Source organism: Brachypodium distachyon, chromosome 4 (assembly GCF_000005505.3).
Source record: "Brachypodium distachyon strain Bd21 chromosome 4, Brachypodium_distachyon_v3.0, whole genome shotgun sequence".
In the NCBI taxonomy this organism is placed as follows: domain Eukaryota; kingdom Viridiplantae; phylum Streptophyta; class Magnoliopsida; order Poales; family Poaceae; genus Brachypodium; species Brachypodium distachyon.
Window position 1 is genome coordinate 11,891,817 of NC_016134.3, and position 22,953 is coordinate 11,914,769.

The 22,953-nt window shown below is 48.0% G+C and overlaps 1 protein-coding gene and 1 pseudogene across 1 annotated transcript; both read right to left on the reverse strand.

Moving 5' to 3' along the window:
- Window positions 1-9,015: 9,015 nt before the first annotated feature.
- LOC100838718 lies at window positions 9,016-10,032 on the reverse strand (annotated as a pseudogene).
- An 8,180-nt stretch (window positions 10,033-18,212) lies between these two features.
- On the reverse strand, window positions 18,213-18,849 carry LOC100844014 (cortical cell-delineating protein). The gene has a single exon (XM_003577253.4). It carries the CDS (start codon window positions 18,838-18,840, stop codon window positions 18,403-18,405), a length of 438 nt encoding a protein of 145 aa, XP_003577301.2. The 5' UTR covers window positions 18,841-18,849; the 3' UTR covers window positions 18,213-18,402.
- Between the last annotated feature and the right edge of the window lie 4,104 nt (window positions 18,850-22,953).

Below are 22,953 nucleotides of genomic sequence, written 5' to 3' on the forward strand. Positions count from 1 at the left end.
GGAGATGAAGGGGAAAAGCTGGGGGGCTAAGTGTTTGCTCCCCAACACAGCGGCGGGGTCTTGTAATGCCTCGGCGCTGAGCAACGGTCGCATCCGCACCATACGGGTGCGCTGGGATAACTACACTCCAAAACGGGATAACGCAGGGCGTGGCCTTAACCACCCGTGTTTAATGGGGAGGTTAGGGCGGAAATCTCGCGCCCACTACTCTGCACGTAACGGCAGAATCCTTGAAACAGCGCATAAACGGGGCCCCGAAGCGGCTCGGGACCCACGCGTCGGTTTAGGGCGTAGCCCGGCAACCGAACAGGGAAGGGTCTACCTTGGAACAGGCGTTGCCGGCCCACGCCCAAGGATTACTGTCACACCAGTGGCACCCAGGGTACCACCGCTGCATGACGCGTGGGCCACCTCGCTTGCTCCCCGGAAGGATCACACCCCGGGCAGCTCCGCACAAGCTGCCCGGCAAGTCACCAGCCCGGAAGGGCTAGCCGGGCTGCGGGGGTTGCCTTGTAGGGCAGCAAGAGAAATCTCGCCTAGGCGCTTTCCGGGAAGTTTACTTGCCGGGAAGGGTGTTCCCGGGTGCAGGTGTCCGTTACATGAGCAGGAGCGAGCGGGAGCGACAGCAGCACCACGTGGCCGCTCGGCGGGCACACTGGGCACAGGGTTCGTCAGGACAAGGAGTGAAGCACACGCCAGCATTAAATGCTCTGACCGAAAGGGGATTACTCGTCCATTCAGCCTACACTGACTGGCCTGGGGTAAATTCTAGGCGCCTAGGCCCCTAGTTGCAGGGCTACCCAGCCTGCATGCAAGCCAGTGCACCGAGGAGGAGCTGCCCTAGCTCTTTGCTCGTCATTTGTCACGTATGCACCGTGGCACCTATTGTATCCCTTTCGGTAAAAAAAGGAGAACCCCCGCTGACGGTCAAAAGGGTTCGGTTCGTTCAGATCCACACTAGCTCAGGCCAAGGATAGCAAGTAACACTTAGCTAAGGAGAGAGAGCACCCGGGGACCCCGCTCGGCAACTTGTAAACCCTTGTTCACCGGCTGATAACAAACTCAGAGGCAGGACGCAGGGTTTTACACCTCAGGGTGGCCCGAACCTGGGTAAAAAGTGTTCTCGCGTTCTTTGTGCTCTTACGCCTCGCATTGGCCCTCGCCGGCGATCGCTGGAGCGATCCCCATCGTCCACTGCCGAAGCAAAAAGGGGGGGGGGGTGCCAATGCATCCCCGGTGTTTGAGCCCCGTGTTACGACAATCATCAAGTCTACATGGCCAAGGAAGATGAGGAAAAGACCAGCTTCATCACTCTCATCGGCACCTTCTACTACCGCAAAATGCCTTTTGGTTTGAGGAACGCCGACGCAACTTTCCAATGCCTCGTCAGCCTCATCCTGAAAGAACAATTGGGGAGAAACGCCAAAGTCTACGTTGATGACACCGTCATCAAAAGTCAAATCGCGAAGACCCATCCCAAGGACCTGCAAGAAACCTTCGACAATCTCCGCAAGTATGGTGTAAAGCTCAATCCGAAGAAGTGCGCATTCGGAGTTCGGGGAGGAAAACTCTTGGGCTTCCTTCTCTCTCAACGAGGGATCGAGGCCAAGCCGGAGAAAATCCGGGCCGTCCTAGAGATGGAGCCTTCTCGATCCGTCAAAGATGTGCAACGCCTAGCGGGAAGAATGGCAGCCTTGGGACGATTCGTTGCCCGGTCAGCCAAGAAGGGTCTTCCTTTTTTCAAAGCCTTGAGAAGCCTCGACAACTTTGAGTGGACCGACGAAGCTTAAAGGGCCTTCGAAGAGCTCAAGACCTATTTGTCGACCCCTCCACTTCTCAAGAGCCCAAAACAAGGGGAGCCTTTGCTCCTGTACCTTGCCGCGACCCCGGTCACCGTAAGCGCAGCACTCGTGAAGGAAGAAGACGGGTCACAATGCCCGGTATATTATGTGTGCGAAGCTTTGGGAGGAGCAAAAGGTCGATACACCCAGATCGAGAAGATTGCATACGCCCTCCTCATGGCCTCTCGAAAACTCTGTTGGGGAACGCGGTATGCTACGCTAGCACAAAATAAAATTTTCTACCGCTTCCGCCCGGATCAATGCTGTAGATAATGGATCACGAGATTACCACTAGACGCGCAGACCCGTAGCGGAAGTAGAGTCGATGTGGCGCGTCGATGCCGAGTAGTCGAACAGCCTGCTCCTCCTCGCCGATCCCACGAACAGTTCGTCCAAGCGCCGCAGGTGTAGCGCCTCCGAGGTATCCACACGTACAGGGAGGAACTCCGTGCAGCGGACTGCTAGATCCGATCGCAAGGCTTTGGGCGTGGAGGTGTGACGGCCGAGTCTAACTCGCGTCTCAACTAGGGTTCTCCCTAGACGGGTTGGTCTCCTCCACTTATATAGACGTCCCTAGTGGGCTCAACACTTGAGGCCCATTAGGAGTCCAAGCCCGATACGAGTTGGATCCGATCCAACTCGGTTCCCACCCCTTAAGCGTGTGACCCTTCAGGTTCGCGGTCAGTCGGCCATGACTACGAGCTCGGACTGTGGGCCCGAGTAACACCTTACTCGTCCACTGGCACCGACTCAAGTCGATAGTTGGTATCGGCGCCTAGCAGCACGTGCCAACTCCCGAGTAACCACAAGGTATATTGACGAACCATACAATGTGTCATATGCAACATTCCTTTTGCCTCGCGATATATGTGTCGAGCTCAAGGCGAGTGCGTGTCATCCTTGTGGATAGCTCGAGTCTCTTCTCGTTCCTGTGATACAGATTCCCGAACGGGTTAACACTTAACCCAAGTCGCATGGCCATGCTTTCCGAATCTGATCACTCGAGAGGGCCCAGAGATATCTCTCCGAACAGGAGGGGCAAATCCCATCTTGATCAACCATGACTCGCAGTATGCTTCTCAGCAAACCCGAAAGCTACCTTTATAACCACCCAGTTACGGAGTAGCGTTTGGCAACCCCTAAGTAGGCCGATTCACATCCCAAGCTCATACGATGACCTCAGGTCTAGGACTGGCATATACATCGTACTTGAGACTAACAAATGACAATCATCTCGTTGTGTCTCAGTGCGGGTCTGTCCGACTCAACAATCTCATTGTTGAGTCCATGCTATCAGTCGGCAACACCTTGCCCTATGACTTGTGAAACATAGTCATCATACTGATTCACATTGCTAGTCTAGATTATGTGTCCGCATAACCTCAATGACTAGGGACCATTAGAACAACATCATAGAATACATAGTCTCACAAACAAATCACGTATTTATTGATACATATCAGTGATGATGTTCAAGGACAATAACAATAACTCATGAATACATAGGAAATAACATCATCACATGATTGCCTCTAGGGCATATCTCCAACAAACTCCGTCATCATTTCATGGGCCACACCATCATGGTGCCAACTACCTTCCCACTCAAGGATGTCTTCGGCTATAAGGAGGCCACCGGACGAATCGCCAAATGGACGACCGAATTGGCTCCCTTCTCTCTGGAACTCATAGTGAGAACGGCCATAAAATCCTAAGTCCTAACTGACTTTGTGGCCGAGTGGCATGCTCCACTAGCCCTGCCCGAAGAAATCGCATCCAAGACCGAGCCCCCCGAACCACATTGGGTAATGAGGTTCAATGGCTCTAAACGCCTCGACGGCGTGGGGGCTGGAGTCATACTCATCAGCTCCGAAGGCAAGATCTTAGAGTACGCCGTTCATCTTGACTTCAAGGCCACCAACAATATGGCAGAATATGAGGCGCTCCTTCTCGGACTGCGATTAGCCAAGGTCATGGGAGTCCGACGCCTTCTCATCCAAGGAGACTCACAACTGGTGATAAACCAAATGGACAAGTCATATCAATGCCTTGATGAAAGGATGAAGAAATATATCGAAGAAGTTCGCAAGATGGAACGGTATTTCCTTGGCATGGAGGCGCGATGCATTCCACGAGGAGAAAATCACTTGGCCGACAGGTTAGCCCGAACGGCCGGTTCCAAAGAACCGTTGCCACCTGGTGCATTCTTCGAAGTAATTCGCGCCCCATCCATAAAGGAAGAAGCCGACGCCCTTGACGAAACTTCAAAAACTAGCATGGTCATCGACACTCCACCATCTTGGATGACACCGATTATCCGCGCCTTGAAAGGCGAGGTGGACGAAGAAGCGGAAGGCCCAAGCGCCAAAACTCTGCTCGCAAAAGCCAAGATGTACGTGCTCCTCGACGGCATCCTATACAAGAAAGGAGCGGCCGCATTGCTTAAGTGCATAACTCCTGACCGAGAAGCCGAGCTCCTCATAGAAATCCATTCCGGAATATGCGGCCACCATCTTGCGCCAAGAGCCACCGCGGCAAAAGCCTTACGTCAGTGATTCTATTGGCCCACCATGGTGCAAGACGCAATCACCATATTGCGGAAATGCAAAGCTTGCCAGAAAATGGCTAAGTCAATCCATGCGCCCGTGACTTCCCTGAAGAATATCTCGATAACATGGCCATTTGCACGCTGGGGAATGGACCTTCTCGGGCCTTTTCCTGCAGGCAACGGGGCTTGCAAGTACCTCGTGGTGACAATGTATTACTTCTTCAAATGGATAGAAGCAGCGCCGCTTGGCAAAATCACGTCACAGGCTGTCCAGAATTTTTTCTGGAAAAACATCATATGCCGATATGGCGTCCCACGAGAGCTAACCGTGGACAACTGCAAACAGTTCGACCGTGCGTAATTTATCAAATTCTGTGAATGCCTTGAGATCAAGCTGCACTTCGCATCCGTAGCCTACCCCAAGAGCAACGGCGCTGCGAAAGGGCAAATGGACTAATCCTCCATGGACTCCGCCAAAGGATAGAGCACACGATTAGCAAAGCAAGGAGAGCATGGGGAGACGAACTCGCTAGCGTGGTTTGGGGCATACGCTCCTCCGTAAGCCGTTCCATGGGCCGAACACCATTCTCTTTGGTGTATGGAGCTGAAGCAGTTCTTCCCGCCGAGGTCGAGTTCCGCTCACCTCGGGTCGAAAGGCTCCAAGAAGCCACCCCAATTGCCTTCATCGATAATGAAGAGCATCACAAGACGGCCATCGATCTTGTGGAAGAAGCTCGTGACAAAGCCCTCTTGAGGCACGCAGTCTACGACCAAAGCGCCGCACGCTTTTACAACACAAGTGTGCGGGAACAAGCCTTCTCCCAAAGAGATCTCGTGCTGAAAAAGAATGTCGACCCAAAGCCGGTACCGGGCCGGCTGGATTCGCCAATTTTGCAGGAAAACCCAAGGTTTTGGGAAAATTGCCAACAAGACCTTGGAATTTTTGGGGAGGCCCGCAGGGCCCCTGATTTTTGCAAAAAAGTCCTCCGGGACATCGGTTTTCTCGTAGAGAGGCCCCTAGGGTCCCGTTTTTTTGCTAAAATACCCTCGAAACTCGATTTCTCGCAGAGAAAATCGCCATAGGCATGGGATTTTCCTGAAACACCCCCAAGGCTCCTATTCTTTGCATGAAAATTGCCAAGTACCTCTGTTTCTCACAAGGGAGCTCGCTAGGGAATTCATCAAAGACACCATCATAAATACAAGAACAAGAAAAAGAATCAAGAGTCTCGCATCGAAGGTTGACCCGAAGGCATTCTCAATGCCTCCAGCTCAAGAGGGCTACTGTTGTAGTAAAATAAAACCCTTATATGGGCCGAGATGTAAATCCTACGTGGCGACGACTAAGTCAACATTTCCCAAGCATGAGTCAAGATGCCCACGTGACGCAGTCAATCCTACGTGGCAAAGGAAGACAAGTGAACAAGTCAAACCTCTCATGCCGTGGTCAAAGGGTGAAATGAGCTAGAGTAGGGGGCAAGAAAGGTGTGGGGATGAGGTTCTTAGTCCATGGTGGATCATGAACCAACCCCCACTTTTCCCACTTGGTGCACACAAAATCTATGGACCAAGAAGCTACTTTTACCATTTTATTCCCACTTTTCTCTCTTCCCCAAGGGTAGCCATGGTCTTTTGTCATGGACCCCTAAGCTACAAAAACCCCCATGGGGCATGTACCATTCACTTTCAACTTGAATAAACTCAAGGGGAGAGGGTTAGAGTGCTCCCTCTAAGGTTCGCTCTCGAGCGCCGCTCTCGACTGAAAGTCGACCGGCCTCGAGGAATCCTTCTAGGAGACTCTAGTTTCGAGGCTCCGAGCTAACCTTGGTTAGCACGGGCTCGAAGGAGAATGGGTTGGGTTAGAGTTCCGAGGGTATCCTAACCTCGATATTTGGAAAGACGCGTTCGGTCCAAGTACGAGGCTGTCCCAACGAATCTCTCGCTAAAGGTGAGTTGGGAAGATCCGCTCGGCCCAAGGACCTGGGTAACAATCCTCTTGAAGCCTTTTCTAACATAGGATTAAGTCGTGCCCGCAGGGTCGACCGAACATATTCAAGAAATATCGACGTGTCAACTTGTCCAAGTGTACGGCTACATTCGCTATAAGACCGGCGTACACGCCTTACTTTTATATCCGCACTTGTGCCATCGAGCGTTGGCACCACTTATTCTAATTGTTGTCGACAACAACAACAAGTCATATAAAGGCAAAATGTTGGGGAATGCTCTCAAGCTGGAACATGGACCAACCAAACGCACGGCATCTACCCTATCTTACTTTGTGTTGCTAACTGGCAGTAGCCCAAAGAGATAAGAACACCACACCTGTTGATTCAAATTGTTCTCTCCATCAACAGAAAACAAAATCGTCAGTCCATAATTGCACTATGAACAGGACGTTGTACGGTAGTGGGTAGACACCAAGTTAGCAGATTCGTCTAGAATATAACCGCAATAAGCAATGTGTACAGAAATTGAGGAGTGCAATCCTGAAATTAGCTTGTATAATGCCTTCTTCTCCTGATACATATCTTCTGAAGGACCTAGAAACCGATTTGCATCAACAAATTTGGCAGCAGTAGATCTTCCAGGATGGCCGGCGGCGGCTGGTGGTGGCCCTGCCGGTCGGGGCGGCTGGATCCGCAGAGGAGGAAGCACTCCACGCCCACGCAGATCGGGAAGACGGGAGGCAGGGACGGAGAGGGAGCGGAGGACGGCTTCCGTGTTGGCCATGCCTGTCGGGGCGGCGAGCTCCGTGGTGGGCGTTCAGAGGTGGAAGCTGAAGTAGCGGGTGCACAGAGGCGGGGAGAGAAGGAGCGGCGCGCGGGGTGAGACGGGCCAGAGCGCGGGGGCGGACCGATACGAGGAGGGAGGTGCATCACCATACGCTGATGAAGGCCGCGCGAGGGAAGCCGATGACGGACCGAAGCCCGGTGCTGTTCCCCGCCGAGCGCGTCCTCGACGTTGGCCAACAGGTGGCGGCGGCGGCCATTGTCGTCGTTGTCCGCCGTTGCTTTGTGTGAGAGGAGGAGCGCCCGAAGGCGTCTGCGCGAGGGACGCCGCCGATGACCAGTGGCCCGGTCCCGCCCCTGCCGAACGCGGCCTCGGCTGTGGCCAACAGGCAGCAGCAGCCGTCATCTTCGTTCGCCGCTAGGCCGCTAGGGAGGATTTGGGTGCGGTGAAGGGAGAACGGTGGCGCACGAAAATTGCTAATTTGCCACCTCGGTCGGGGGAGCATATCGATCGTGCTCGTGCGCGGTGGCATTGTTTGTAATTTTGGTTGCTGGAGATAATTGCGGGACCCGAAATCATCAGGAGAGATGGAGTTAATCGCGGCAATGATCACGCGTGGGGATAGCGCGCTGTTGTTGTTTTCGCGGGCGGTTCGCGGCCTTGCGGGCGGGGTGAGATGACGTGAGAGTCTACCACGAACGTAACTGTCACGAACGCAACTGTAAATTAAGAAATAGTAAAGACGTGCTGTATTTTTTCTGACCTTTAATTAACCAGTAAGCTTTTCATGTCGGTGAGAGGTACTTTCGGTATAAAAATCAACAAGTAAAACAACCACCTCCGTTCTTTACAATAAGCAAATGTTTCCTATTTCCTACTAGAATGCTAGATCATTCACATTTTGCTGTCATGGATATACAAGTTTACAATAGGCCTTCTCCTTGGATCCGATTGAAAATGATATTCCTTGATGACGTCTGTAGGATGATGGCCTGCAAATTCGCTCGATCCGCTGATGATCGAAGCCCCCGTGCTGCCATATTATTGCTTCCTATTTGAAGACCCAGGGACCAAAGCAAATGCCTTTTGTGATACAGTACTAAATTTTTAAGAAGAAAGATTCCTTTGGTTGGAGAAATATTCATGCTTGGTGGAAAGTGAAGATTAGCCTTCATCATCGTCACTCATAATCTCAGTTTGTAATTCTATGTCATCGAGGCAGATGATTTGTTTGCCCTTCTTGTCTCGAGTATCATTGGATTGTCCTAGAATGAAGAAATGAACTGAGTAAAAAAAACAGGGTATTGCAGAAAGCATATACACACACACACACACACACACCAGAAAGATCATCCCGACGCAGAGGCCAGTGGGTTTCCCTCCTTCTCGGAAAACGATCACCCTTCCCAGTATCTGGAGGATGCGATACGTACAACTACATTTTATTTACCCGGCGTGTAAAGTGTTGATGCAGAAATCATCTTCTATAATAGGAAAAAGGACACACTGACCAGCGTTGATACAGAAGTAAGCTAGAGGATGGAGGAGATTGAAGCGGCAGTTGTTAAGGTTTGATTCTCTCACCCGGGAGGTGGCTCAGGCATGTATCACTGATCATTTGATCAATGAGAAGGTTTACTGATATAAATTTTTGTGTTTTTTTCGGGAGGCGAAATACAGTCCTGACTCGGTACTGTAAAAATCGAATGTGCATTTCATTGGTTTTATTTAATAATTAACAATGTTACTCATCATTATGAAGACAGTAGCAGTTTCCCTCAAAATAGGGAAAACTAAACATTCTCGTAATATTTTTTGGAGACTCCCATGAATAATGCATTTAAGAGTCAAGATAACTATCCGCGAGAGAGGGACGGAGAGAGACCTGATGCTTTATCTGGTTCTTTCAGAAAGAAGAGTGTTTCTTCTGGTAACATGGGGCAATCCTCTTACATATATTTCGACTTTGTCAGGTTTCTGCAAGCCACTGGGAATAGAACGCAATAAAGGACAGCCTGACAGACGTATAACCTGGAGAGAAGGTAGGTTCTCCAACCAATCTGGTAAAGCCTCCAGTTTGCGGCAATTGTCAATTGTCAGTCTTCGGATAGAGGAAAGGTGCTGAAAGCCCTGTGGAGGCTTGTTAGCTCATCACACCCACATATCTCCAACTTTTTCAGCATACGAAGATCCTGCAGGCCCTCACAGTCTGAAGTACCAATCTTCGCTGAAACAAATTGATACGTGTTCCAGGCTTTTTGCCACACCTCTCATGCTTCCTTTGGAAGTAAACAATATCTGGTTATTGATCCACAAGATCAGCTTTTTAACTGATGGAAGATCCATGTGCAATGCTCTTAATTTTGGGCACTGAATGATTGCCACTTCTGCAAGATGAGGGAACATATCCACGGTAGGTGTATGCTCCTAGAATTCAAGGTTATGCATATAAGAAAAACTTATCTTCTTCAGTGAGGGGAATGTGCCATTGTGGCCATAGAAACTTTCATCCACTCGGCTGATTGCTTCAACTCCACTTATCTCAGCAACCTTCAGACATGGAAGTAGCCCAAGAGGAGGTAATGTTTCACATGATGCGAGATTAGCTAATCTTATCTCAACCAGAGACCTGAGATATGGTTCGGTGCTTGTCATCCAAGATGGAAGTTTATCACCTTCGTACGCAACAATCTCTAGTTCTTTCAAACTTTGGTGTGGCTTAAGAATCTCAAGGAGTTCACATGCTGTTATATTGGTATGTTCAGCATCCATGTTCCATCTCAATGCTAATGATTCGAGTTGTTGTTTGTCTTGCAGCATTGCATCTCTTGCATCATCGAGTTCCGTAACCTTTTCAAGGCTTTCTAGACTTAGCATATGAAGGTCTACCAATGGTTGCAACTCTGACATCACGCTTGCATCGCTGTTGGATGAAATATAGCCCAACAACGTCCGAAGGTCTGTAAGATGGCCCATTCTAGGAGGCATTTTAATAAGTGCTGCACATCCAACAACACTTAGGTACTCAAGGTTCTTCATTTTGCTCATATTCGGAGGCAACTCAGCAAGACAGTGGCAACCTTCCAGGTCTAACTTCTGCAGACAGGCAAGTTTGCATATATTTCCATGCAATTGTTGGAGCCTTTTACAATGGGACAGTTTCAGAGTTTGCAGTTTCGAGATTGAGCCAGGGATGACTTCAAAATCTGACCATGAGAGGTTAAGATATCTAACTGGGACAGTAGCTTCGAATTTATTAGGGAGCTTCCTGATTTTGGTAGCTTCCAAACTCAGTACCTCAAGATATCTCAGTGTTTGACATAATGGCTGGGGAATCTCTTTGATCTCGCATTGCTCGTCAGATGAGCAATCTTTCGCTTGAAGTTGTAAGTTGAGTGTTTTCAACTTGTTGAATTGAAACAAATTATCTGGAAAGGATTTTGTGGAGGGATGAGTGAGCAGTAATACATTTTGAACAGACAAGACTTCAGCTGGAGCATGATTGGACTGACCAGCTCTGATGATTAAGCTATAATTTCTGTCCACGTGTTGTGCAAAGATGTGCAATGCCTTGTGCATCCTGTAGATAAGCTTCGCCGACCCTACATCTCCATGCTCATATTCTTGCACCGGATGGAAGCACTCATCGAGGAGCTGCTGGAAGAACTGCACTCGTCGGGATGTAGGCACCGTTGATGGTATATACACTTGGGCAGCAAAAATTTCAGCTAATTCCTCAGCACTGAAGTTGTAGTCCAATGGGAATATTGAACAACAAAGCAAACAGCTCCGCAAGTGTGATGGGAGATGCTGGTAGCTAGGGTAAGCTCCTACAAGGACTTTTGATGGATTTTTCCTGCAAAAAGGAGAGGACTACACTCTGTTTGTTCGAGGGAGAGCTTTCCTAATTGAGCGTGCTGAAACCTTCCAAAGCTTGCTCGCACTGAAGCAAACTCTCCGGCCTATTCTGGTGTAACAAAAATGCGGTATACTCCCACAGAATTGGCAAATCAGCACATCTTTTGGCAATCTTGGCACCAACATCGCCAATATTGGTGAGGGAGAGACCATGTAGATGAATAGATGATACAGGAACTGTCCGAAGAATTCTAGATTCAGAGGGTGCAAGAAGCACCAGGGGCTGTCAATGGTGTGCAAGATGTTGTCTATCCTTGGCACGACACTAAGAGTCCGCGTGGTGAGAATTATTTTGACATTGGGAGGAAGGGTCTTTAGAAATTTTCCAATTCTGTGCAGTCCTCATCGTCAACATTCCAGACAGTATCCAGGACGATCAACTAACTCCGTCCTCTTAGGAAGCCTCGAATGAGTTCCCGCGGATTCGTACTGTCAAAGTCAAAATCGAAATCTGGAGTGTCAAAGTCAAACACTGAGGTCAAGAAGTCCCAAAGCTCCGATTGCGGTGAAACTTGCACCCACTTTCGCAGATGGAACTTTTGTGTGACTCCTGCATCTTCGAACAGCACCTCGGCGAGACAAGTCTTGCCAACCCCAAGCCCTCCCATGATCGGCACAACCAGCGGCCTGTCTTGCTCATCGGTGAGCAAGATCTGCAGCATCTCCTCCACCACCTCTGCTCTTCCCACCATTGGACCAAGAAAATGGTTACGTTGTTCAAATTTTGCTCCACTAGACTTAACGCCACGACGATGAGCAAGTTCAATACTGTCAGTTCTTCCGACAAACATAGGATTATTGTTCCTAAAATTTTCTGTGGTGAGATACTCCAGCAATTTTGTGAGCTCGCGGGCAGTGGAACGGCGAAAGATGTTGTTTCTAATGGAGAGGGCAGGTACCTGATACCATGCCTCTGCTCTCCCCTGTTTGTGCAGGACCTCGGCAAGCACATGGCGAAGGCGGATCATCAATCTTCTGACGATAACTGTGTCATCATAGAAGCCCATGATGATGACACGCAGTTTGTCGAGCAGGGCCCCAACGCCGAGCAGCCGGCCCATTGTTCTCCATGCGCGCCGAGCTTAGCGTGTCCATCACCCACATCGCATCTCTCGCGACATCCATGTCGAGACCTTGCTTCTTCTCTGTGTGCAGCTCGGGGGCTGGTCTGTGGTTTGTTAGGTGATGGGAGCTGCGCACCAAATGTGAGGTGGACAAAGGGTTGAACGATTCATATCCCATCACTAGATCTCCAGAGGCGTGGAGGAGACATCAAGGCCATCAAGGCCAGCATCCGCGAGGCCACTACGATGACTACTACTTCGACCACGACTACCTCGACCATGGCTACATCATGATCGGCTACCTCGACATCGACATCAAGGGCTACGACGTCTATAGAGACTCGTCGGCAACAACTCTAGTCAAAGCGTCCGCGTCATCACTAGTGTCCATGACACTCCCGCTATGACTGCAGGAGGGAATAGAGGAGAGACAGGGGACGGTAGGCACCGCCCTAGGTGACGGACCAGTCCATCAGAGACGCAGTTGATGATGGCGAAGCGGAGAAGACGACGGAAGCACAAGACTTCAAATTCAGTCGCAATCGTCCGCTTCGCTCCTGCTACGACTGAGGGGGAATGTTAGAAATATGATATGGTTGGGATTAGAGATAAGATAGAATCGGTTTAAAGGAATTACTTGTCTTGTACTCCAAGTCTATCTCTCCCATTGTACCTCTATATATACCTCATATGAGGGTCAGATTAATACAACACTCAATATCGTGGAATATAATTCAGGGTTCACAATCCCATATTTCTACATGGTATCAGAGCGGTTATACTAACGTCGCCGATCCTTGGACACACCTTCTGCATCATGCCGTCTCCGGGGAGATGGATCTCCGTAATCTCCCCGGAGGGCTCTCATCTTTAGTTTTATCCGATCAACCAAAGATTAGATCGGTTCCTTAGATTAGATCAGTTCATCTTAGATCAATTCCAAATTTCCAGTTAGTAGATTGATTTTTTAGCCACAAATAAACCCGGCGTCCAGCTCTCAGGGAATTTCTTTAGGCAGCGCCATCGTCCGCGACCGGCCGGACAGCGTCGGCTCCTCGTCCTCGGCAAGCATCTCATCAAGGCGCGTATGCATCAGCTGCAAGACGCAGCGTGAAGATTGGATTGTCCGCCTATACGTACCGGCATCCACGAGCAGACGAACGTCTCCAACAACCCGAGCACCCTACGTGTCGCACGCATCTACTCGGACTATTAACGTGCCACCTTGCGCTGACTTGATCGACCGCAAAATGATGACTCGTGGACGCAACACGCACGGCTGCTGCAACAACTCTACGTCAACGAGCGAACGAGACCAAGATCGACCCAACACGCCTTCTACATCAAGGTGTACGACTACATCAGCCCAGCTGTGAGCTACCTCTACGTCGACATACAGCGACTTCTCAGACACGGCACAACACGGCATCGACACATCGTCGCCACAAGGGACGCCTTCGAACGACAGATCATCGTCGACATGTCCGTTGATATGCCATCGCCGATACTTCATCGCCAAAGGTCTGCATCAGCGTGGTCTACATCAATAACCTTTGTCGACACGCCGCCGCCACTTCGACCACACGCTTGGACATCTCCCACGTCCTCTGACAGTTCAACTGCAAGACGCACCAGCGACGACGGCATACCCGCGTCAGCTTCACCGACGACGGCATCGACCGCGTCATCATCTCCAGCGTCCTCTGACAGACTCTTCCGCAAGACGCTTCACCCACGACAGCATCCCCGCATCTCAGACGGCTTCGACTACATCGACACCAACATCACTATTTGTGATGACTCCCCTCCAGTTCTGGCAAAGCTGGCGGTTGCACGGCACGCACGGTCTTGGCAAAACCGATGTGTGCTCGATGAGTTTCCACCGGTTCTGGCAAAATTGGTGGTCTCATCTCCTTTGGCGCGCTCTCTGACATCCGCAAGACCCTCCTGACGACACCCTATGACATCTGCAAGGTGCATCGTCTTCGACTGCAACTCCGTCTCTACATCATCATAGCGCAATTTTTTTTGCGCCTTCGGCTATTTACGGCTCCATCCACTACGACGACTACTACTTCGACCACGACTACCTCGACCATGGCTACATCATGATCGGCTACCTCGACATCGACATCAAGGGCTACGACGTCTATAGAGACTCGTCGGCAACAACTCTAGTCAAAGCGTCCGCGTCATCACTAGTGTCCACGACACTCCCGCTATGACTGCAGGAGGGAATAGAGGAGAGACAGGGGACGGTAGGCACCGCCCTAGGTGACGGACCAGTCCATCAGAGACGCAGTTGATGATGGCGAAGCGGAGAAGACGACGGAAGCACAAGACTTCAAATTCAGTCGCAATCGTCCGCTTCGCTCCCGCTACGACTGAGGGGGAATGTTAGAGATATGATATGGTTGGGATTAGAGATAAGATAGAATCGGTTTAAAGGAATTACTTGTCTTGTAGTCCAAGTCTATCTCTCCCATTATACCTTTATATATACCCCATATGAGGGTCAAATTAATACAACACTCAATATCGTGAAATATAATTCAGGTTCACGGTCCCATATTTCTACGTGGTATCAAGGCCATCAAGGCCAGCATCCATCCCTGCGACGACCTCAACGGCAGCAGCGGGGGCGGCGAGGGACCTTCGTCGGTGGTTCCAACGGGCACGCCCATGGCGACGATGAAGAGGATGGGGGAGATCCGGCACGGCCCGCAGATGCGCCACCTGAGGCTCCCCGTCGGTGGCCTCGAGGCGCGGCTGTGGGGCTGCGTGCTCTGCCTCGCCGCCTTCCCCTCCGGCGCCGTCTTCAGGAAGCGCCTCCTCATCCACCGGTGGATTGGGAGGGGTTCGTCAAATCCGCCGATGCTGGGAAGAGGCGTTTCGACCAGCTCATCTCAAAGGGATTCATCGTCCAACGACCTCCCTCGATCTGCGCCACAGTCCACCGCTGCACGACCTACTCGTCAGCGTGGCGAGGAGCAGCGGGTTTCTCGACCTGGACCCCGGCAACGACTTCACGCTCGCGCGCCGCCCGTGCCTTCTTGGCGGCGGCGGGGCGGCTCAGCGCCGACGCGAGGGCGATCTACAACATCGACCAGAAGTACCTCGAGCTGGACTCCGGCTGGTTCGCGGGGAAGAAGAAGGAGCTGCGCGCGCTGTAGCTCGACCAGTGGAGAGAATCCCGCCCGCTCCAGCAGATCGCCAACCCCATGGCCAGCCACATCGAGGTCAGCGGCGTGCAGCGCCTAGCCACGGCAGCTTCCGTGGCATCTCGCGGATGGAGTCGCTCCCTGACTCCATCGGCAGGCTGCGGGAGCTCGTGGTGCTGGATCTCCGGGCGTGCCATAATCTGGAGGAATATGGCAAGGGATCACCAAGCTCGACCGGCTTGAGTATCTGGATCTGTCTGAATGCCACCTGCTCGGTGGAATGCCTAAAGGGCTGGGACAGCAACAGCAACAGCAACAGCAAGGATCCCTGCCATCTGAAGAACTGACGAAATTGGACGAGCTTAGGAAGCTCGGCATAGTCATCGGCAAAATGGCCATGCCAACGGACGACGAGTTCTTGAAACTAGGCGAATTCGCGAGATTCGAGTCGTTGACGATCCGATCGGACAAGAGCCCAATTTGCCCAATTTGTTCATCTTCAATCTTCTTCTGTCAGAGTAGAAGATCGGCAAGAATCGTTGTATGGTACTACCTCCAGTGTATTCTTTCTTCTGAAGTGCTAAGTATTTTTTCGGCGCCTGACGGACGTGGTCGAACTCGAAGTGCTACGGTTGATCCGCTTCCACTTTATGGGCTGAAGGCCCACTGCTACGGTGTGGGCCTGAATTATTGAGCCTCTACAAAAGTTCCTCCTCCTTCTTTTCTTCTTCTTATTGGGCCTGCTGCTTCTCAAGAGTGCGCGGCTGGTGTATATCGTCGATCAGACCGAACGAATTGGTTTGGTCCGAAAGCATCGGACCAATGATCACACATGGCTTATGTGTACCACGATGTCTCGTGTGCAGTGCAGAAGGCAGCGCCAGGTAAAGGAACTCAACATTTAATTAACAGGAATTTTTTCTTTGACTCCTTGAATTCTTTTTTCTTTCCGAGGAATGGCCCCTTCAAATCTTAAATTTGTTCTTATATGTTTTGGATGAAGGGAGTAGTATAAAGACGAGTAAAGATTTTTCCTGCATATTTGGAACTTTTCGTTGGTTCCCTCAATCCTCAAATTTGTTCTTATATTTTTGGATAAAGAGAGGAGTTCAAAAAAGAATAAAGATTTTTCATGCACATGTGAAATTTATTTGGCACAATGACTGCCGTGTCTATCGAACCATAGTGTTTCTAATAACATAACATCATGTATGATGTCTATGACGCCATAGATTTACCTATTTTTTTAGCAGTTTGAACAATTAATGTCCTCACAATTGTGAAGCGACCATGCTAGTTACACTTTTTTTTTTAGAAACATGCTAGTTACATCTACTATAGAGGGTGGTCTTAACCATCCTTCGGAACCGGCTAAAAAAAGACCGGATATTCTATTTGGAAAAATAAACTTGCTGAGTCGGCTGTGAAAATTTACCAGCTGATTCAAACATGTTATCTTATTTGGTTTAGGAATTGAATCTGCTAGATAATCACCTTACACATTTTGTTTCTTGTCGTAAACCGACTCCAAAAGTTGGCATTTGGTTAAAAACTTCGGTTGTTCAAAATCATATAATTTTCCCGTAACTTGCTTGTTCTTGAGGGGTGACGTTGCCGGTGAAAACTCCCTCCAGTGAAATTCTTCAAAGGACCTCCATGGGCGGTTATCAATATTACACGGTTCGGATAAAGGTGGGAATCCCTCAGACCACTTAAACATATTTTTTACACAAAACCCCTTGCCTTTTTCTCGCGTGCACGTAATGATTCGTCGTCCTCCTCGGAAACGATACATCATGCCGATCTAAATACCCGATCGACGTCATGGATCCTCGCCATTCTCCGTGCGTCGGAGACGCCCCTCCACACACACACACACACACCTCCCGTCTTCCCTCCCTCTCCGACGGCGAGAAGAATTTGACCAACTTGTCATTTTGGAAGTACTTTTAGTTTCTAGCATTTTTTTTCCACAACATGGAAAGAGGATGAACTTTCAATTGTCATTTCATGGATACTGATGAGATTTTTTTCCAATTCTACCGTTTAGTTTTGTCACCGATCGATGGAAGACATTGATGAGGTTGACATTGAAATACTTACTTTGATGGAGCTTTCACTTTTGGTGGGGATCTTAATTTGTTTGTTTGTATGTTTGGGTTACTCCGATGTCTAACATTTATGTCACTATGGTCTATCGCACAAGTCAAATCGCTCCATCTAATCCATTGCGATGACGACGACCGCAAGCCCACCCTCATCGGCGCCACTCCGGAGCCCCTCTAGAGCAAGCGTGCATGTTAGTTAAATGATGGAGCTGTCCCTCGTCTTAACGAAACCGCAGCATATGAGTAGCGTAAAAAAAGTTAATTTGTCCGTTGGAATTCGAGGGCAATGTGCACGTGATGACATCACAGGCCATGCATGATTAGGGGCTCCAAATTCAGCTAACATCTAGTGACCAATCTCACGATTAACTCTATATTGCCATTACATGAATTCTAACGGGTGAGAAGAATTTGACGGACCTATCATTTTGGAAGTACTTTTAGTTTCTAGCATTTTCTCCGCAACATGGAACGAGGATGAACTTTCAATTTTCATTTCATGGATACTGATTAGATTTTCTTCAACTAATCAATTTCGAGGATAGAGAGTTGGTCTAGTAGTTCGAAGGGAACCAGTGGTTCTTGTGGATCGTCCTTTCATGCTTCTGGTATTCTAACGTTTAGTTTTGTCACCGAAGACATTGATGAGGTTGACATTGAAATACTTACTTTGATGGAGCTTTTACTTTTGGTTGGGATCTTAATTTGTTTGTTTGTATGTTTGGGTTATTCCGACGTCTTGTACTTTCTTTAACGAATCATAAAGCCATGTTGTTGTTCTAAGAAAAGAAAAGCAGAATGACAGTCCACAAGTAGCTAGCTAGCAGTGAGGCTATAAGAAATTCCAAACGATTAATAAATTTCACTCAGCGAATCAACTTTAGCACATATAAATCAGGCATGAATTAAAAGAAACTAAAGAATACATGGATCGATGGTACAAATTAACAAAGCTTGAAAATCAACAACGTGACGATACGAGATCATCGCATTCATATGCATATAGACTTGATCGTTTTCTAGCTTCTTCTAATATGTGGGGCACTTGAAGTCTGTAGGGCAGTACTTCCCGCAGTTGTTGAGGATGACGCGGACTTGGATGGTGAGGTCAACAACACCTGCGAGGTAGAGCCTTTTGCAGAGGCAGAGGGCGGCGTCCGCGTCGACAACGTGCTCGATGAGAGGGCAGCAGTACTGTTTCTGGAGCTTGTACGGCTCGTTGGCCTCCAAGTTGATGCCCAGGCCCAGCACGTTGACGCACTTGGTGAAGTGGAGCTCCGAGGGGCAGGTCTCATAGCCACCATGGGCGCTCGCCACGGCCGCCATAGCTAGGAGGCTCAGGGCCAGGAGGAGCGTTGCTCTAGGTGCCATGGCCTTGGATGGATCGAGCTTAAATTCTCGCGTGCTAGCTTGCAGAGGCAGAGGAGCGTTGCTCTTGGTGGTGTGTTTAACTGTGTGTATGTGCATGCATGCCTGGCTGGTCTTTATAGGAATAATTGAAGCAAGAGCAGTGCTTCTTGGAGACGGCCGGCCGGAGGCGATCATGTATATGCTGGTTCCGAGCTGGCGCGCGCGTTAGGATCATGGCCATTATGCTCATATCTCAACGACATGATCGTTACAGTTGGGCTAGTTTACTTGCATATATATATATATACTCATGGCATGTTCCGCGCACAAGTATTTGTTAATTACTTTGCTTACCTGACGGAAGGATGTGAGATCCATCGTATCCTATCGGCAGCTAGGTAGTGGTAGCTGCCATTTAATTAGTACCGATGCATATATCCTTAATTCTTTGATGGCGTAACTCATGAATTTGGAGATTTAGCTACAGCTAGGTAGTAATTTAAAACTTCAATATGGAATATCTCTACCTAAAAGAACCAGCTACATTAACACACCTTTATTGTTGCCACGAGCCAACATTTCTATCTAGGTAAGAAAAGCAGTAATTCGATCTCCTGTAAACAAAAGTATATTTTTCACCCAGTTTCATCGTTTCAAAATTACTTTGAATCAACTTTTTGTTTGGTCAAAACTCATCAAAATGGACCCTGCATTCAAATAAGTTCATCAGAAACCATACAAAACTTTAACCAAATCTAACCCACTTCTAGCTACAATCATCTCGTGGCGATACCTGTCTCTAAGAACTCTCCACACTTCTAGCTAGTGAGCTCTAGTTGAAGGAACTTGGCTAGACACACGTTTCCGTCGTTCGGTTGCAACGCATACGTGTTAACACAAAGAAGGAGCGCAATATATTCTTGTGTTCACTAGCCAACGCAACCAAAGGACCATTCTGATGGAAAGAGCTATGCAATTCACTTATATTTCAACACCCCCTCTCATGTGTGGCTCCCGCAGGCCTAAACATGGACCGAAAGTGCGTTGCAATTTAATTGCGGCAACCGGGTCTCAAACTCGACACCTCTTGGCGGTCTAAAGACTTCAGGTGGGGATCTTAATTTTTTGTTTGTCTGTATGCTTGGGTTATTCCGATGTCTTTGATGGCGCCCCTGTCAGTAATGTTGGCCTTGAGGCCTTCTTAGATCCATCGGCAAGGATGCCGAGGAGGCCTGGAGTCAGGCTAGCTATCACTATCTTCTACCGGAGAATGCTGCATTGCCGGCGGCCCAAGCCTCCGGCAAGGGCCTCTTTGCCTCCACCAAAACCTTTGCCGGAAGCTTTTCCTCAGGACCTAAGCGGCAGGCCTGGGGGGAGAAAATAATAAGGGGAACAAAGATATCGTGACAACGTGGAACCATAGATCAACGTCCGGCTGCAATTTGTCTACCTTTTTTATGTGGTTCTGTGTCCTCGCGACGGCGTCTTGCTGGAGGAGGCAACGGCGTATGGAATAATAGTCTACCGGCTCCATCCTCTTCCTGGCGTAGTCAATACGATCTACTCCATGGAGCTAGCGGATCTCGCGGTTTGTTTTTTCGTTATTTTGGTCTTCTTTCTAGTCAGTTCGGCGACAAAACAACAGATCGACAACCTACCTTGCAAGGGGTGTGTCCCCGGCCAGAGTGCGTTCAACGATATTAGGTTCTCATCGGTTGCGGTGAGCGACTCATGCGGCTATTCAAAACCAATAAGGTTAGTCCAGCTTGTGCGGCTTTGATCTTCGAGCTGTATATACTCCGTAGATGCTTACTTGTATATATATCGCTAGTCCTGTACTCCTTCACGAGACTAAGTACCATCTACGTTTGACGACCATTCATTTCCTGTCGCAACTAATGACGTGTGCTTGCATGTTTGCAAATTATAGAGACCTAAAATAATCTTCTGCCATGCATATTTCTCGTTTCCATGTACTCTAACCAAGGCCCTCATGAACGACATACCACCAAGAGAAAAAGGAATATCAACGACTACATTTGACACATTTTGCGACAAACAGAATGACATTTTTATTATCAATCACATAATACGTAGCAGTACACGCGTAGGAAGCACAAGTGTCGTATAGTACTTGAAACATAAATGGTGATACGACACCACCGTCGATTCATCCATAGACGACCCAATGATGCGTGTGTGACCAGGATAATTAACGTGAAAGGGAACATGCATGGAAAGGAAGTGATCGCCCACGACCCTTTAGTAATGATGCATGTCGCTTGTTGACTTGGAGGAAAGATCTACAACATCTGAACTAGTAAGTAGTGCTTGCATCGTTCGGAGTACGCGCTTCCACGGCTCACTAAAAAGGATATCGCGCTCGATCTGTCCATTCCATAAAACAGTTCATATAAATTTATCAACTTCAACCAAGTTGAACTCTCGTTAATTGCATCTTAAATCTTAATCGAAGGAATTAAGACGGTCTATTGGAAGCCTGGAAGCCCCCTGTAGCTTGCTTGTAGTACTACTCCGATACTTTAGTACTCCCTCCGATACTAAATTCTTGTCTCAAATTTGTCCAAATATGGGCGTATCCATTCTTAAAAGGTGTCTAGATACATATAATATTTCGATAACGATTTAGGATCGGAGCGAGCAATATTGAATATCAAGTTGAATTGGACTCAGGAGGGCTCGTACTCTGGACTTGGGTGCTGTGCACGGTAACGTCGTGGCACTCTATACCCCCGAGATATGAGTGCCATTGCGTTAGTGCTGCATTCAGATTCTAATTATTCCTTTAGAAAGAATTGAATTCAAATATTTGATTTAAAAAAATTGAATTCAAATATTTGATCTAAATTTTCCGGTGACCGCGGTTGGATCGATCGTAGCCATAATCGTTGCATGCAGTTGGGCTAGTTTACTCACATATATACTCATAGCATCTTGTGCGCACAACTATTTGTTAATTAGTTTGCTTACCTGACCGAAGGATGTGAGATCCATCGTATCTTATCGGCAGCTAGGTCTTGGTAGTTGCCATTCAGGGATGCATGACTAATGAATTTGGAGGTTTAGCTACAGCTAGCTAGGTAGAAATTAAAAAGTTTAATTTGGAATTCTCTGCCTACATTAACACTTTTATTGGCACGAACCAACATTTTTCTCTAGGGAACAAAAACATTTCTCCTATTAATAAAAAATTATTTTTCACTCCGTTCCACCGTTTCAAAAATTTGAATTATCTTTTTGGTTAGTGAAATTTCATAAAAAATGACCCTCTATTCAAAGTTCATCAGGAACCATACAAAATTTTAACCTGATTGCTTTTTTCTGGCAACTACTACACATAAAAGGACTTCATGCCAACACACTTCTTTTATAATATTTACTTTATATTCTTTGTTTTTTAAATGAGGTTCAAGTTATTGGCACATGTTTAAGAAAAATCACCAAAAGAGCCATCTCATATAAATTTGTCAACTTCAACCAAGTTGAACTCTCTGACCAACCAAGTATATTTAAGAGTAAATTAGTGTGGGAAATTACTGGCCGAGAGCGGGAATTAGTGTGGGTAATTATTTGCATAATGTAAAATTAATAATAATTGTGGCTCATTTGGTACGTCAAAAGTATTTTTGGTAATTTTTAGAAAAAATCGATCATGCACATGTAGTTCAAATTTGAAACAGAGAGGCCGTTGGTTTTTATTCCGACCCAAACAACCCTAAGGCCCATTTAGCCCAAAAAGACTTCGCCACATGGGTTGAAAATAAAAACTTGACAACAAGCATGTTCGCCGAGTGTATTCTAAAATGCCATCTTCAAACTATTTTTGAACTTTTTTTCTTCCGTTCTTGAAGTTTTGCATTGAAAATTATTGGTAATTATTGGCATAATGTATCAATAACAAAATTCCTACATGGGTACGTCAAGATGATTATTTGGTAATTTTTAGAAACAAATCTACCATTTACTTGTAGTTCAAATTAATTTCAGTTACTTTCATGTATGTGATCCAAGAAATTCATTTGAATGGTAAAAGTAGCCAGAAATGTAGAAAAATTAAAATCCTTGGACACTAGCCGCATGGTCTACTTTCTGTGAAAATTTTAGATGTATTATTACGAACCATATATAAATGTACTTGCTGCACAGAATACCCTGTTTTTGGGATTTAGAACATGGAAAACAGTTCCTGAAACACAATTTGCAAATAAT